Raw genomic sequence first — 15,507 nt, 5'->3', positions numbered from 1 at the left:
TAGTACTCATCATCACTACATATTTAAAACCCATTTAAAAACCTGCAACATGAAAAGATAATTCATAAAAGCTACTTGACACACACAAAAGCACAAAGATTAAAAGCATAAAAAAGTGTTTTCATTATTCAAAGAAGGACAACAAAGAAAGAATGAATTGTTATGAGCCTACCTCCTACTCCAGGCCCCAAATTTGGCGCAGATGAACTCTGCCCAGAAGTGCCACTGGCAGCACTACCACCAGTGCCCCCCACAGCGCTGGTGGTGCCACTGGAAGCTGATGAACTCTGGGAAGCTTGTGGAGCCCATGGATTGGGCAATGGATCTCTATTTTCTGTACGGGAAGGTTGACTACCTTCACCTGAGGATGTATTGCTCACTAGGGAAGCAAATGGATTACCACCAAACTGTAATAAAAGACAGAAAAATCATAAAGAATAAACTTTTGTTTTAAATAACAGATATGGAACTCTTTTCTTAATGAAAACTGTGTTTCCCATATAAAGGTACCCTTCAATCACACACCTATTTATATTAAAATAGGCACTACCCTTGGAACTAAGCCTTGGGGGCCAAGGTTATCACCTGTTCTTGTGCAGCACTCAACATTGGTTCCTGAATATCCGTGTACATGCGCCGTAAAGCATTATATCCCCCTGGGATGCTTTCTAGGTTGCTCAAGGCTCGGTCCTGGTTTCTCATCATTTCCTGCATCATTGCTGGATTCCTGGCAAGTTCCAATGTCTAAGAAAAAGATATCTATATGAAAAGGCACTGAAATACACATGGATTAATTTAGCTATTAACCACTACAGCTGATTTGTTTTCAAGTTTTCTAACTCTAAGAAGTAGCAGTCTTCAATATTTAAATCAGAAACTTATCTTAAATAATTCCTGCTAGATTTCACCTCAATCTAACATTCAAGTCACACCAAGAAAAAAGCACTCTATTGTGAGTGAATGCCTATCTCCTGAACCAGATTCTTTTTGTTTCTCGAATCTGCAAAATAACTGTTCAGAGTGATTTTTAAAATACAGCAGAAAATTCAAAGTTCAAACAGTCCAAATTTGTGTGTTGTTGAGTTTTCCTGAACAAATATCAGGATTTCTTTATGGAGCTTAGCCATCTACAAAAGGCAAGCCCCTTAAGTATAGATAATTAAGAACTAAGTACATAATTCCTTAGCTAAAGGAACTAAAAGAACTGTCCACATACTTGTCTCATAATATCTGGATTATTCAGCATATGACTAATTTCTGGATTTCTCTGAATCAACTGCTGCATCTGTGGATTGGCCATAATTAACTGCCTCATCAGGTCAGGATTTGAGAGCATGCTCTGGACAAAGGGATTCTCCATAATCTGGACCATCATTTCAGGATTGGACATAAGTTGCCGCTGCATCTGACTTTGTAGTTCAGAGAAGTTAGTAGTATTCAAACCCAAGCTACTCAGGCCTGCAAGCCCTCCAAGGCCACCTAAAGAGATAAAGGGAGAAAGATACATAAATAAAAGTCAGAAATTTTATCACTGTGCTAAAATATGAAAATGCAATAATATTGACTCAATAGTCCCATTATGGAAAACCATTTTAAAGCAACAGAATTCCTATTACTTCTATAAGTACATGTTTGATTTCTGTAATTAATATTAGCCAAAATCCATTCACTTTGTTAATTTAAGTTTAAATAATAAAACCAAATAAAATGTGTATTTCCTATGTGTGGTATAATACAATATTTTTGGTCTTTCTCCCAGATTCCTGGCATAGATCTCCTAAAAGCCTTAGAATCTCCAGAGTGAAGGGAGTGTCTTTTGTTATACCATTACAAGCCCCTTTAAATCATACTTCACTTATGCTAATTAATTACTTACTGTGGGGCACCTAGACAGCCTCAGGATTGGTGATCACCAAAAAGACCAAGTAACAAAAGAGCTGGTACTTCCAGCCCCACCCACCAACCTCCAGAAAGGGGAAAAGAACTAGATGAGAAACTGAGCTCTAACAAACTCCTTAGCAATGAGATGCAGAGACCTTCCATGTTGGTGAACACTTCTAGGGCATGGGAACTCTGCACTCTCCCATACCCCCACATTTCTTGCCCTATTCTGAAGAGTATCCTTTATAATAAACTGGTAAACGTAAGTAGGGTTTTCCTGAGTTTTGTGAGCCATTCTAGCAAACTACCAAACATGGAGGGGAATTGTGGAAAGCCCCCCCACAAACACAATTTATAGTCTGCAGGTCAAAACACATGGTCCAGTCCCCAGACTGGTACCTGAAGAGGCAGTCTTGGGGGACTGAATGACTCACTTTTAAACCTGTAGGATAGGACACTACCTCCATGTAGGTACTGTCAGAACTGTACTACAAGACACCCAGATGGTGCTGGATAATTGGCTGATGTCACAGAGATACTCTAGAATATGCCCATTCAAAAAGAGATGAAAATATGCAGGGTTTATACTTGTAAATAATCTCTTTCTAGGAGACTAGGTTAAGTTCAGCAAGAAAAATTCACCTACAAACTCTGGTTCGAACAGAGGTGCTACCAATCAAGGAGAGAAAAGGACAGGACATACTACAGGTGTCTCTTTGGAGGAATTAAGTCATAGAAAAACCTAAGAGACCTTCTTTTCATCAAGAAGATGAAAGAGTGATTATCGTAAAATGTTAACTTTGTAAAAATTACATAACCAACCAAACGCATTCATTCAAGGAAATAACAACAGGGAATAACTGCATGGGATGGGGTAGAGAAGAGGTATGGAGATTTAGTGGGGAAGAGGTAGTAGTTTAAAGAGCAAGAGAAGAGTTTTTGCATTTGTTTTCCTTATTTACTGAGCATTTTCTAATAGGCCAGAGACTGTGCTACACATATAGAGAAAAACGTGACAAGAAACAAGTACTACATACAGAACTCAATATAGTAGGAAAGACACATGGAAAACAAATACAGAATAAGTACTTTAATAGAAATGGTCACAAGATAATATGGTGATGCAGTACCTAAGTGGAATGGCTGCTTTTCATAAGATGACACTTAATGAGTATAGAGAATGAATAAGCTGTGAAGAAATGGGAAGGACTGGAAGAAAGATTTAATACTAAACGCAACAAACTCTATATACAAAAGGCAGGGCGACAAATAGGACTACTGATGTATTCTTGAAATCAAAAAATTCAGTATCACTGGAATGGCAGAGAGTAGTGCTTACCAAACATTCCACATGCAGTCTTTTATTTCTTTTGCAGTTGGACAGGCCCAAGTGACTAGTTATGACCAAAGGACTTTAAAAAATGTGTGTTACTTCTGGTCAAAGTACAGAAGGTCCAGCATGGGACTCTTAGCTATCTCTTCTGCCATGTCCCAAGTGGAGCAGCTATAAGATGGCAGGATTCCATTAGCCTTTGTCCCTGAAGACTGACCATGTGGATGAGGGGCCTCATTGACCAGTGAAAAACATGCAGAATGAAGGAAAGCTTTGGAGCAAGAAATTAAGCTTTGTGTTAAGAAGCCACTGAGTTTGCAGTTATCTATTACCAAAGGATAGAGACTCTAATAAAACTGTTGAGCAGAGTTAAGAAATAAGAACAGAGAGGTAGGTAAAAACTAAATCATAAAGCCTTGAAAGATTTTAGGCAGAACAGTCACTTCAGATGTTCTTCCTTCTAATAACAGTGTGGAAATGACTCAGAGTAAACATTACAGATTTGAAAAGTCCAGGAACTGCATCAAGGAAGTAACAAAAGGGGATAATTATCGCATGGGATGGGAGAGAGAAACAGTATGGAAAGAGATTTAATGGGGAAAAGGTAGTAGTTTGAGGGGCAAGATGAGAGTTTCTGCATTTGTTTTCCTTTGCTTTCTGAAGACACACACACACACACACACACACACACACACACACAGGTAAAGTACTTAGAGAACATCAGGTATATCAAAGAGGAGTGCTTAATACAAGACGTGGAATTCACAAGTGCCACGGGTTGACATACAGATTTGAAAGTTACCAAGATACAGGAGGAGGATAATGTTATAACAAGAAAAACAAGGCAGAACTCTGGTGAACAATACCAATCAAGAGAGACCCATAAATGAGAAAGAAAAAAAAAAGTCTGGGATTAACCAGAGAAAAACAGGAAGAAAATTTCAAGGACTGGTAAGCACTGAGAAAGACTGAATTAAAACAAAAATGTGTCCCTTGAATTCAGCAAGCCAAGAGGTCAATGGTGACTTTATCAAAGTAATTTTCAGTGAAGTGACGGGGGAAAAAAACAGAGCACAGCAAACTTAGTGAAAGGGAAATACAGACAAAAAAAATGGAAAATACCTCTTCCAAAGACAGTGAAGAACAAAGGAAAAGGTGGTGGTAAGATTCAACAATACCTTTCAAGACTCTGAACTCATCATTTCACCCTAATCTCTCTAGATTGTTCGTGCCAATAATCCTGCCATCTAAAATTTACCAAAAGAGACACATTTAACCTAAGATCATTTCAGAAAACATGAGCAGCAAAAATGTAAAAGTTAAAAAAAAAGAAAAAGAAAAGCAATTATGAATTCCTGCCATGCCCTAAAATGATTCCAACATAGTTGTACAGAACTAAATTACTAACAAACTAGGAAGGAAGGAAGGAAGGAAGGAAGGAAGGAAGGAAGGAAGGAAGGAAGGAAGGAAGGAAGGAAGGAAGGAAGGAAGGGAGGGTATGATCCTTGATATGTGAAAACTGTACATATTTTTTTTTTTTAAATGTCAGTTCAGAAATGCCTGGGTGGCTCAGTGGTTGAGCATCTGCCTTTGGCTCAGGTTGTGATCCCAGGGTCCTGGGATAGAGTCCTGCATTGGGCCCCCCAGAGGGAGCCTGCTTCTCCCTCTGCCTATGTCTCTGCCTCTCCCTCTGTGTCTCTCATGAATAAATAAATAAAATCTTAAAAAATAAATAAAATTTAAAAAATAAAATGTCAGTTCAAAATACTATTATACTTATCATCCAACCTAAGAACTGAAAGAAGCATCTAGCCATTTATCTATCCAGTTCAGTGTGTGTTTCAGAATACTCTTTTTTCCCCAACAAAACCTTCCACAGAACCTCAGTATAAAACTGATATAAGAAAAGTGGTTTTGGCTGATGCAGGAGCTCCTTAGCCAATGGATTTGCTAAGCCCCAGCCCCCCTCTAGTTTCAAGACACTAATGCAATCTGAGTCCTTCATTTTACAAATAAGAAAATCACATTCAGGGGGTTAACTTAGCTTATCTTTCTCAGATTCAATGATGTGGCAGTCAGATCAGGTACACATATACTAGATCTAGATCTGTTTCACTATTTAAAAAAAAAAAAAGGGGATCCCTGGGTGGCGCAGCGGTTTGGTGCCTGCCTTTGGCCCAGGGCGCGATCCTGAAGACCCGGGATCGAATCCCACACTGGGCTCCCAGTGCATGGAGCCTGCTTCTGCCTCTGCCTCTCTCTTTCTCTCTGTGACTATCATAAATAAATTAAAAAAAATTTTTTTTTAAAAAGTGCTGCTAATTTATCACTTCTTCAATGTAAATGTAAGCTAACCAAGCACATCTGTATTCCCAACTACTTTCCTTAATACCTACAACTAAAGAAATAAGCTATAGAAGCAATTGTCATTGTTGTGGAAGTGATTTAACATTTAATTCTATCATTTTACCCAAAACCACCCTGAGGGTGAAAAGGAGTTTTCTATCTCTATAAAATAACCAAAGGCATTTACCTAAACCAAAAGGGTTGCTAGTGGCAGAACCAGATGTGGAGTTAGTACTAGGCGCTGATGATGTGGTAACGTTGCTTCCACTGGTATTTGTTTGCTGAGCTGAATGATCCTGCGGCCTAGGAAAAATAATCAAATCATGGTGTAAACAGTGGAACTAATTATTTTTAAAAGAACCTCTGGAATTCCAGAATTCTCAGAAATAAAAGTGTAACTTTTCAGACTAATTCAAATCATAAGGTAAATAACCTGAAATAATTAAGCATTAAGAACATAAACATAGCAAAAACCCTATACAATTTAAACTATACTTCAACTGCCCCCCCCCAGTACATGTACATAAATATTTCATTTGGCATAATGATAATGTAAGATACGGAGACAGGTCAACTCACAGAAGAGAAATCAATGACTAGTCATATCCACAAAGCTGGACTATATAAGCAACTTTTTATCTACTCCCTTCTTTCTTAGTTCTTGAGGATTGGGGGGCAATTCTACTCAGCCCCTTTAAATTGTTAGAAGTTAAAAAAAAGGCTGAGAAAATACCAGTAATAACCTATATTGATATAATTACTTAATACTATATGTAAAAAAAAAATACTTTATTGGAAACCCCTTCCACCTGATACCAGTTAAGAGTTCTGAATCACTCACTGCTTCATTCATTGTTCTAAGATGTACGTTTTTTTCATTATAGCATTTCTGCAATCAAGAAGTCTTATAATTGCTGACAACCAGGCATCAACTGTCATGCCTGCACACAGGTATTCTGTATGACTTCAACTGAGTGATTATACCAGACATGCTGTGTTTAATAGCACAGAAAATGTCTTCAGGAAGATTTCGCCATTAATTGGTACTAATAGTTACCAATGTGTATACAGAAAAGTATAGAAACAGAAGAAATGAATTTCCATCAGAGAAGCAAATATTTGCTGTTGGGGTAAAACCAGCATAAAATATTGTAGAATGAGTGTCAGTGGCTTGAAGAAATGCCTGGAGAAAATACTGTAGCAAATCTTTACAAAATGCTATACCACAAATTCTCAACAGTAGAGGTTCACCACATACGCAAAAATGTGAATATTTATGATGAAGTCAACATGATTCAAAAGAATCACTCAACATGAAGTAGTGTTAGGAAGACTTTAACCGATTTATTTCATGTCTATTTTCTATGTATGCATAAGAGTTATATAATAAAATATATCCAAAAATAAGTCTAAAGGAACTTTCACTAAATATAATATGAAAATTTCAAGTGAAAAGAAAATATAACACGTTTGGCAGAATCTTTTATTAGTGATACAAAATATAAAAGTATCTTTTAAAAACTGATAATGAGGTGCACCTGGGTGGCTCAGTTGGTTAAGCATCTGCCTTCGGCTCAGGTCATGATCCCAGGGTCCTAGGATTGAGCCCCATGTCAGACTCAATGGGGGTCTGCTTCTCTCTCTCCCTCTGCCCACCCCCCCCATCTGCCACACATGCTCTTTCTCCCTCTCTCAAATAAATAAAATCTTTTTTTTTTTTTAATTTTTATTCATTTAGGATAGTCACACAGAGAGAGAGAGGCAGAGACATAGGCAGAGGGAGAAGCAGGCTCCATGCACCGGGAGCCCGACATGGGATTCGATCCCGGGTCTCCAGGATCGCGCCCTGGGCCAAAGGCAGGCGCTAAACCGCTGCACCACCCAGGGATCCCAAATAAAATCTTTTAAAAAAAATTGATAATGATATATGGCTACTCATTTGTGGGTTACCAAGGAAATAGACACCTTTGATCCTATCCAAAAATCACTCTACACCACAAAGCATAGCTAAAAACATATCTGCTTGTTCTATAATTCAATAATTTAGAATTATGACCATTCAGAAATATGACAATACTGATGAACTCCTTAAAATATCAAATGTGAAAGCATCAGCATTACCGAATCACATTTTTTTAACTTGTTATCAACAAATAAGTGAATTTTAATCGATTTTAATATTAACAGTAGAGAAAGTCATTTAAAGCCAAGACTAGGGCCACCTCGGTGGCTTAGTGGTTGAGCATCTGCCTTTGGCTCAGGGCATGATTCCGGGATTCTGGGATGGAGTCCCGCATCGGGCTCCCTGCAGGGAGCCTGCTTCTCCCTCTGCCTATGTCTCTCTCATGAATAAATACAAAAATCTTTTTTTTTTTTTTAAAAAAGCCAAGACTACTTATTTTTTAAAAAGAAATAGTTAATAAAAAAAAGAAATACAGTTGACTCTTGAACAACACAGGTTTGTACTGTATAGGTCCAATTATACCTAAAGATTTTTTTCAATAAAGACAGTAGAGTACTAGAACTGTATTTTCCTAATAACCTTTTTCTCTAGCTTATAGTATGGAACCAGTATATAATACATATAACATACAAAATAAGTTTGTTCAAGTTCCCAGCAAGGCTTCCAGTCAACAATGGGCTAGAGTAATGAAGATTCTGGGGACTCAAAAAGTATACTCAGATTTTTGATTGCATGGGGGTTGGTGCCTCTAACACCTGCATTATTCAAGGATTAATTGTATAAACATTTTTTTTAATTGTATAAACATTTATTCACAGTTTAAAGATCTAAGTCTTCTAAAAACATACCTGTTTTGTGTTTTGATGACAAGGTGAACAGTAAGTCCATCATGAATTCCATGCTGACTCAAAGTATCTTGATCTTTTAAAATTTTTCCAGCAAATATCAACACAAGTTGGTCAGTATGTGATTTGAAACGTTTAGAGATTTCTTCCTTGAACTAAACAAGATAAAAATAATTATTATAGGTGTTTACATAGCACCACCTAGTCTAGTTTCTACTAGTACTTCAAAAAGGCTCCTACTACAAATATTGCAACAATTCAATCAGTATAAAGATACATCTTTTGTCTGTATCTTGATCACAGTGGGAAATGAATATCAGCACTTCACACTCATCTGCAACACTAAGGTTTTGTTCTAAGTACACATGTCCTATTTTCAACTTTCTGCTAAGGCCTGACAATTCATTTCTTCCCAATATTCTTGTTCTTTCTACACCAGTGGTGCTAACTCGAGGTCAAGTAACATAGGTGTTACCAAGTTTACAATAATCTATGCCTCAGACTTCCACTCCAGTCCTGCTCCATTCTAGCTGAATACATATACAGCCAACCTCATATTCTCAGGCTATTATACTTACTTTCCTAACTTTTTCATTCAACATTTATTAACAGGAAGCATTATCTACACACACACACACACACACACACACACACACTATCCACATGCAAAGATACAGAGCAAAAAATCTTTCCTTGAAGGACAGCAATTAAAGTGTTATTAGTCAAGTAACACTAAGTACAGAGGGCAGTTAAAGAAAGCTTTCCAATGAAAACTGAAGAAAGATTAGGAACTAGCCAAGAAAACCTGAAGAAGGGCTTTCCAGAGACAAGAAAAACATGCAAAAAACAGAGAAAAGAGCTTCATACTATTTAAAAAAAAAAAAAAAAGCCCTTATTTATTCGATGTTAATTCAGTGTTTTTTCAGATCTTTATCACAATCACCTATATGCTAGGGTTTACTTCACTGTCTAAATCAGGAGATCTCAGAGTAGGCCAAGGAAACTACATTAAGAGACTACCTCAGAGAATCAGTCCAAATTCAGAAAAGAACTACATCTTAAACCATTCTACCCCAATGCCCTACAAAAATGGGTATCAAAAGATGAAGGCACTACCACCAAGGGAATGTTTTGGAAATATAAGGGAGTATTTTTGGTTGTCATAATAAGTAGGAAGATACATTAAATAATATCTGAAACATTATAAAATCTTGCAGAAGGAAGGGAAGGGGAAGTGTAGAGGGATATAAATAAAACACAGGTGATCTATGACAATAATTGTTGAAAATGAGAAATGCGTGAAAGTTCATCACACGCTCTTTTTGTATGAATGAAATTTTCCATAATCAAGTTACAACACTCAGTGTAAACAACTGTTTTATCATAAAGACGATGCAAAATTATGTCACAGTAAATATTTTAGTTTTTCCATCTAAGCTCTTTCTCTGAAAGTACATAATCTGTAACTTTTTTTTTATCCAAGATAACGATTTCCAAATAACTAAAAAATCTTTGTAAAACACCATTTGGTGATATCCTCTGGAGAGGCCAATCAATAATTTAACCATTTTCCTATCACTGACAGGTCATTTCTCTCCCTTTGGTAGCTACTAGAAATAGTAATAATGTAACAAGCAGCAGAACACACGGTTTCCTTTTCTTCTTTTTTTAAAAGATTTTGAAAGAGAGAGAGAACATGATCAGGGGGAGACAGAGGGAGAAACAGACTGCCTACTGAGCAGGAAGCCCAACTTAGGACTTGATCCCAGGACCCTGAGATCAGGACCTGAGGTGAAGGCAGATGCTTAACTGACTGAGCCACCCAGGTGCCCCAGATAACATGGTTTTCTAATGACTGAATGACAATGTATGTAAAATGCAAGCATCAAGGACATTGCTGGTGATCAATAAATAGTAGCTACTACTATGCCAAGCCTTTTAACCCTCAATATCTCTGAGGTAGATAGGTTTTAATCCTAGTTCAGATACAGAAACAAAGAGAGGTTCAATATGTCCCTCTCAGTAACACGGCTAATAAACTGCCAGGTTAGGATTGAAACTTGACTTCAAGAACCAACCTACCTAAACTATGATATCTATTTTATATTATAAAATGGGATTAATTTAAGTCTAAATGTTTCCTAACCTTAAAGAAAACCTTTTCAGAATCTTTAACATCCCTCATATGTGGGGGGATTTAACTAAGTATAAAATTACATAGTATTTTAGTATATTTTAGGATTTGAAGGTACGATGCCAAACTAAAAAAACACATCTATTCTTACATCCTAACTTCCCACTAAAATAGTAAAGGATTTTTTAATGCTTTATGTAGGTATAACTCACATACCATACAATTTTTGCCCATTTAAGGTGTACAATTCAATGGTTTTCAGTATATTCACAGATATGTGCAATTATCACCAATTTTAGAACATTTTCATCTTCTCTAAAAGAAACTATTACCCTTTAGCTATCACCTCCCTATTCCCCATCACTGCAACCCTTAAGAAACCACTAATCTACTTTCTATCTCTACAGATTTCCCTATGCTTGACATTTCATATAAATACAATTATATAATATGTGGTCTTTGTTAACTGGCTTTTTGGCATTTTCAAGGTTCACTCATGCTATAACATGTATCAGTACTTCCTTACTTTTTATAGCCAAATATTATTCCATTGCATGGATATACAACATTCTCTGTATTCTTAATCAACTGATGGGACATCTGGGTTGTTTCCACCATTGGGCTTATATATAAATGCTGCTGTAAACATTCATATACAGGTTCTGGTGTAGACACAGGTTTTCATTTCTCTTCAGTATATACCAAGATGTAGAATTACTGGGTCATATGGTACCTCTTTATTTAACCATTTGAGGAACCACCAGAGTATTATCCTAAGTGGCTGCACCATTGTATATTCCCACCAGCAGTGTATAAGGGTTCCAATCTCTCCACATCCTCACCAATATTTATTATCTGATTTTTTAAATTATAAGCTATCCTAGCGGTTTTGATTTGCACTACCCTGATAGCTATTAAATATCTGTTCATGTGCATAGTTATAAATCTTCTTTGGAGAACTATTTATTCGGATTTTTTGCCCTTTTTTGTATTGGTTTGTCTTTTTATTATTGAATTGCAAAAATTCTTTTTTAAAAGTTTTGTTTATTTAAGTAATCTTTACTACCCAATGTGGGGCTCAAACTTGCAACCCTAAGATCAAGTCACATGCTCTTCTGAGCCATGCAGGCACTCCTCAAAAGTTCTTTATATATCCCAGATACAAATCTCTTTCTGGGACAGGATTAGCAAAAAGAGATAACAGAAAAAACTGAGACTTTTCAGTCTCAACTGGAACAAAATTTTAAAGCTGGACATCGGATGAACACCTGATCAATTAATTTAGCAGACCCAAGAGAACTGAATCCTAAACTGACAATGCAGAAAACAATAGCTAATTCAATCCCCAGAATCTACAGAATTCCTAGAAGACTCAATACTGGTACCACCAGAGGCTGAGGGCAGGGGGTCATGGGTTGAGAGACTTATAAGGGCTAAAACACAGAGGACTATTTGCAAGTCTCGGAAGCAGACATATCCTCACTTCACACCAAGCAACAACTGCCCCTCCTCAAATCCATCAAGAGACTAAGGGACGTTTTTCTTCTCTAGAAAGGGAACAGAGAATCTCTGGACTAAAGAACACACAAGGCACAATGAGACTGGGAGTACAATATAAAATGAAAAAAACTCCACACAGTTTTCCAGAGTGGCTGCACCAGTTCGCATTCCCACCAACAGTGTAAGAGGGTTCCCTTTTCTCCACATCCTCTCCAACATTTGTTGTTTCCTGCCTTGTTAATTTTCCCCATTCTCACTGGTGTGAGGTGGTATCTCATTGTGGTTTTGATTTGTATTTCCCTGATGGCAAGTGATGCTGTGTGGAGGTTCCTCAAAGAATTAAAAATAGACCTGCCCTACGACCCAGCAATTGCACTGTTAGGGATTTACCCCAAAGATTCAGATGCAATGAAACGCCGGGACACCTGCACCCCGATGTTTCTAGCAGCCATGTCCACAATAGCCAAACTGTGGAAGGAGCCTCGGTGCCCATCGAAAGATGAATGGATAAAGAAGATGTGGTTTATGTATACAATGGAATATTACTCAGCCATTAGAAACGACAAATACCCACCATTTGCTTCAACGTGGATGGAACTGGAGGGTATTATGCTGAGTGAAGTAAGTCAATCAGAGAAGGACAAACAGTGTATGTTCTCATTCATTTGGGGAATATGAATAATAGTGAAGGGGAATATAAGGGAAGGGAGAAGAAATGTGTGGGAGATATCAGAAAGGGACACAGAACATAAAGACTTCTAACTCTGGGAAATGAACTAGGGGTGGTGGAAGGGGAGGAGGGCGGGGGGGGGTGAATGGGTGACGGGCACGGAGGGGGACACTTGACGGGATGAGCACTGGGTGTTATTCTGTATGTTGGTAAATTGAACACCAATAAAAATTAATTTATTAAAAAATAAAAAATAAAAATAAAATGAAAAAAACTAAACCTGACACATTAGATGCTGAGCCTTTACCCCCTTCACTACCCATCTATGAAACCGAAAGCTAGGGCCTTCACCATCAGGCAGTTAGACTATATTATTATAGCATCTCCAAGGAAAATCTAACTATCCTAAAAGAAAAATACCTAAAGATATGGATGTAAGAGTTTTTTCCAGGCACCCTAGAGCAGTGGTACCCAAGGCAGGTGGATCCACTCTGGGAAGCATCTGGCAAACTCTGTAGACATTTCTGCTTGTCACAACAGGGGTTAAATACCACTGTCATATGGTGGGTGGAGCCCAGACATACTGCCATACATCCTACAATGCATAGGATAGTCCCACCCAACAACAAAGAACTATCAAGTTCAAAGTGTCAATAATGACAAGGTTGCCAAACTGCCCTAGAGCTGTACTTCTCAAAGGCCCAGATAAGCAGCATTCACCTTTACCAGGTAAACTTGGTAGAAATAATTTCTCAGTTCCCACCCCAGACCAACTAAATCAGAACAACAAATGTTGCCAAAAAATAAAAATGATAAAGGAACATATCAAATGTCATCAAAAGGATACAACCACTCCCACACAAAAAATCCTCAACAAACAAACCTACAAACCTGTAGATGAAAATGAAACTTTCTTTTAAAGTAGGCTTCACGCCCAGCACGGAGCCCAATGAAGGGCTTGAACTCATGACCCTGAGATCAAGAATGGAATGCTTAACCAACTGAGCCACCCAGGGGCTCTGAAAATGAAAGTTTTTAAGTACACGTGGGTTGCTCACCAAGCTAGACCATAAAGTGGATAATAGAAAAACCTTGGTAATTTAAGATAACTGAAATCATGTAAATATATTCCCTGGCAATTTCAGAATTACACTAAAAACCAGTAAAAGATGATTACCAGGAAAATCTCCAAGTTAAACAAAATACTTCTAAATAATTCAAGGGTCAAAAAGGAAGTCTTGAGTAGAAATTAGAAGTACTTCCAACTAAATGAAAATTAAGCTACAATATGTCAAAATGTATGAGATTTGGATAAAGCAATACCTAGAGAAATTCACAGTATTAGGCTTACATTTAAGATCACAAATCTATAATTTAAGTTTTAACCTTTAGAAACTCAGAGAGAGGGGATCCCTGGGTGGCGCAGCGGTTTGGCGCCTGCCTTTGGCCCAGGGCGCGATCCTGGAGACCCGGGATCGAATCCCACGTCGGGCTCCCGGTGTATGGAGCCTGCTTCTCCCTCTGCCTATGTCTCTGCCTCTCTCTCTCTGTGTGCCTATCATAAGAAAAGGAAAGAGAAAGAAAGAGAAAGAAAGAAAGAAAGAAAGAAAGAAAGAAAGAAAGAAAAGAAAGAAAGAAAGAAAGAAAAGAAAGAAAGAAAGAAAGAAAGAAAGAAAGAAAAGAAAGAAAGAAAGAAAGAAAGAAAGGAAAGGAAAGGAAAGGAAAGGAAAGGAAAGGAAAGGAAAGGAAAGGAAAGGAAAGGAAAGGAAAGGAAAGGAAAGGAAAGGAAAGGAAAGGAAAGGAAAAAGAAAAGAAAAGAAAGGAAAGGAAAAAGAAAAGAAAAGAAAAGAAAAGAAAAGAAAGAAAACTCAGAGAGATGGCATCCCTGGGTGGCACAGCGGTTTGGCGCCTGCCTTTGGCCCAGGGCGCGATCCTGGCGACCCGGGATCGAATCCCACGTCGGGCTCCCGATGCATGGAGCCTGCTTCTCCCTCTGCCTGTGTCTCTGCCTCTCTCTCTCTCTCTCTGTGACTATCATAAATAAATAAATAAAAATTTTAGAAACTCAGAGAGCAAATGAAACCCAAACGAGGGATATAAAAAAAAGCAGAAATCAGCAAAATAAAAACAGAACAAGAGAAAAATCTTTTAAAGTATCAGTAAAACTGATAAATCTCTAGCTAGATTGACCAAGAAAAAGCAGAAATACATAAATTAATATTATCAGGAACAGAAGGGAAAGTCTACAGACTTCATGTACAGTAAAAGGATAAGGGACATTCCACACACGCTGTGACAAGTTTGATGAAACGAGTCAATTTCTTCAAAGAGTGAAGCTACCAGAACTCATTCAATCTCTTTTGAAAATACAAGCGGGGACACCTGGGTGGTTCAGTGGTTGAGCGTCTGCCTTTAAATCAGGGTGTGATCCCAGAGTTCTGCTTCAAGCTCCCTGCAAGGAGCCTGCTTCTCCCTCTGCCTATGTCTCTGCCTCTCTCTGTGTCTCTCATAAATAAATAAAATCTTTAAGAAAAAAAAAAAAAGAAAGAAATACAATTCTCAACTCATTTCATGAGGCTAATACCACCCTGATAACCAAACCAAAAAAACAAAGTACAAGAAAACTACAGACCAATATCCCTTATGAACACAGATGTAGAAATCCTCCACTAGGGGATCCCTGGGTGGCTCAGCAGTTTGGCGCCTGCCTTCGGCCCAGCTCATGTTCCTAGAGTCCAGGGATTGAGTCCCATATTGGGCTCCTGCATGGAGCCTGCTTCTCCCTCTGCCTGTCTCTCTGCTTCTCTCGCGCTCTCTCCCTGTGTCTCTCATGAA

At 38.0% G+C, this 15,507-nt stretch overlaps 1 protein-coding gene across 2 annotated transcripts in view; it reads right to left on the bottom strand.

Moving 5' to 3' along the window:
* UBQLN1 (ubiquilin 1) overlaps positions 1–15,507 on the bottom strand; it is a 47,635-nt gene that overhangs the window by 15,234 nt on the left and 16,894 nt on the right. For both annotated transcript variants that reach the window (XM_055310970.1, XM_055310972.1), the window contains exons 2-6: positions 8,372–8,523; positions 5,748–5,863; positions 1,217–1,479; positions 586–744; positions 173–407 (exon numbers count right to left, since the gene is read on the bottom strand). In XM_055310970.1, the coding sequence (XP_055166945.1) occupies positions 173–407; positions 586–744; positions 1,217–1,479; positions 5,748–5,863; positions 8,372–8,523 (925 nt within the window). The remainder of the gene's footprint in view (positions 1–172; positions 408–585; positions 745–1,216; positions 1,480–5,747; positions 5,864–8,371; positions 8,524–15,507) is intronic.

The sequence above is a fragment of the Nyctereutes procyonoides genome, unplaced genomic scaffold, assembly GCF_905146905.1.
Source record: "Nyctereutes procyonoides isolate TBG_1078 unplaced genomic scaffold, NYPRO_anot_genome, whole genome shotgun sequence".
Lineage (NCBI taxonomy): Eukaryota > Metazoa > Chordata > Mammalia > Carnivora > Canidae > Nyctereutes > Nyctereutes procyonoides.
Note: the sequence above shows the minus strand (reverse complement) of the source record. Positions and strands in the feature narration are given on the sequence as shown.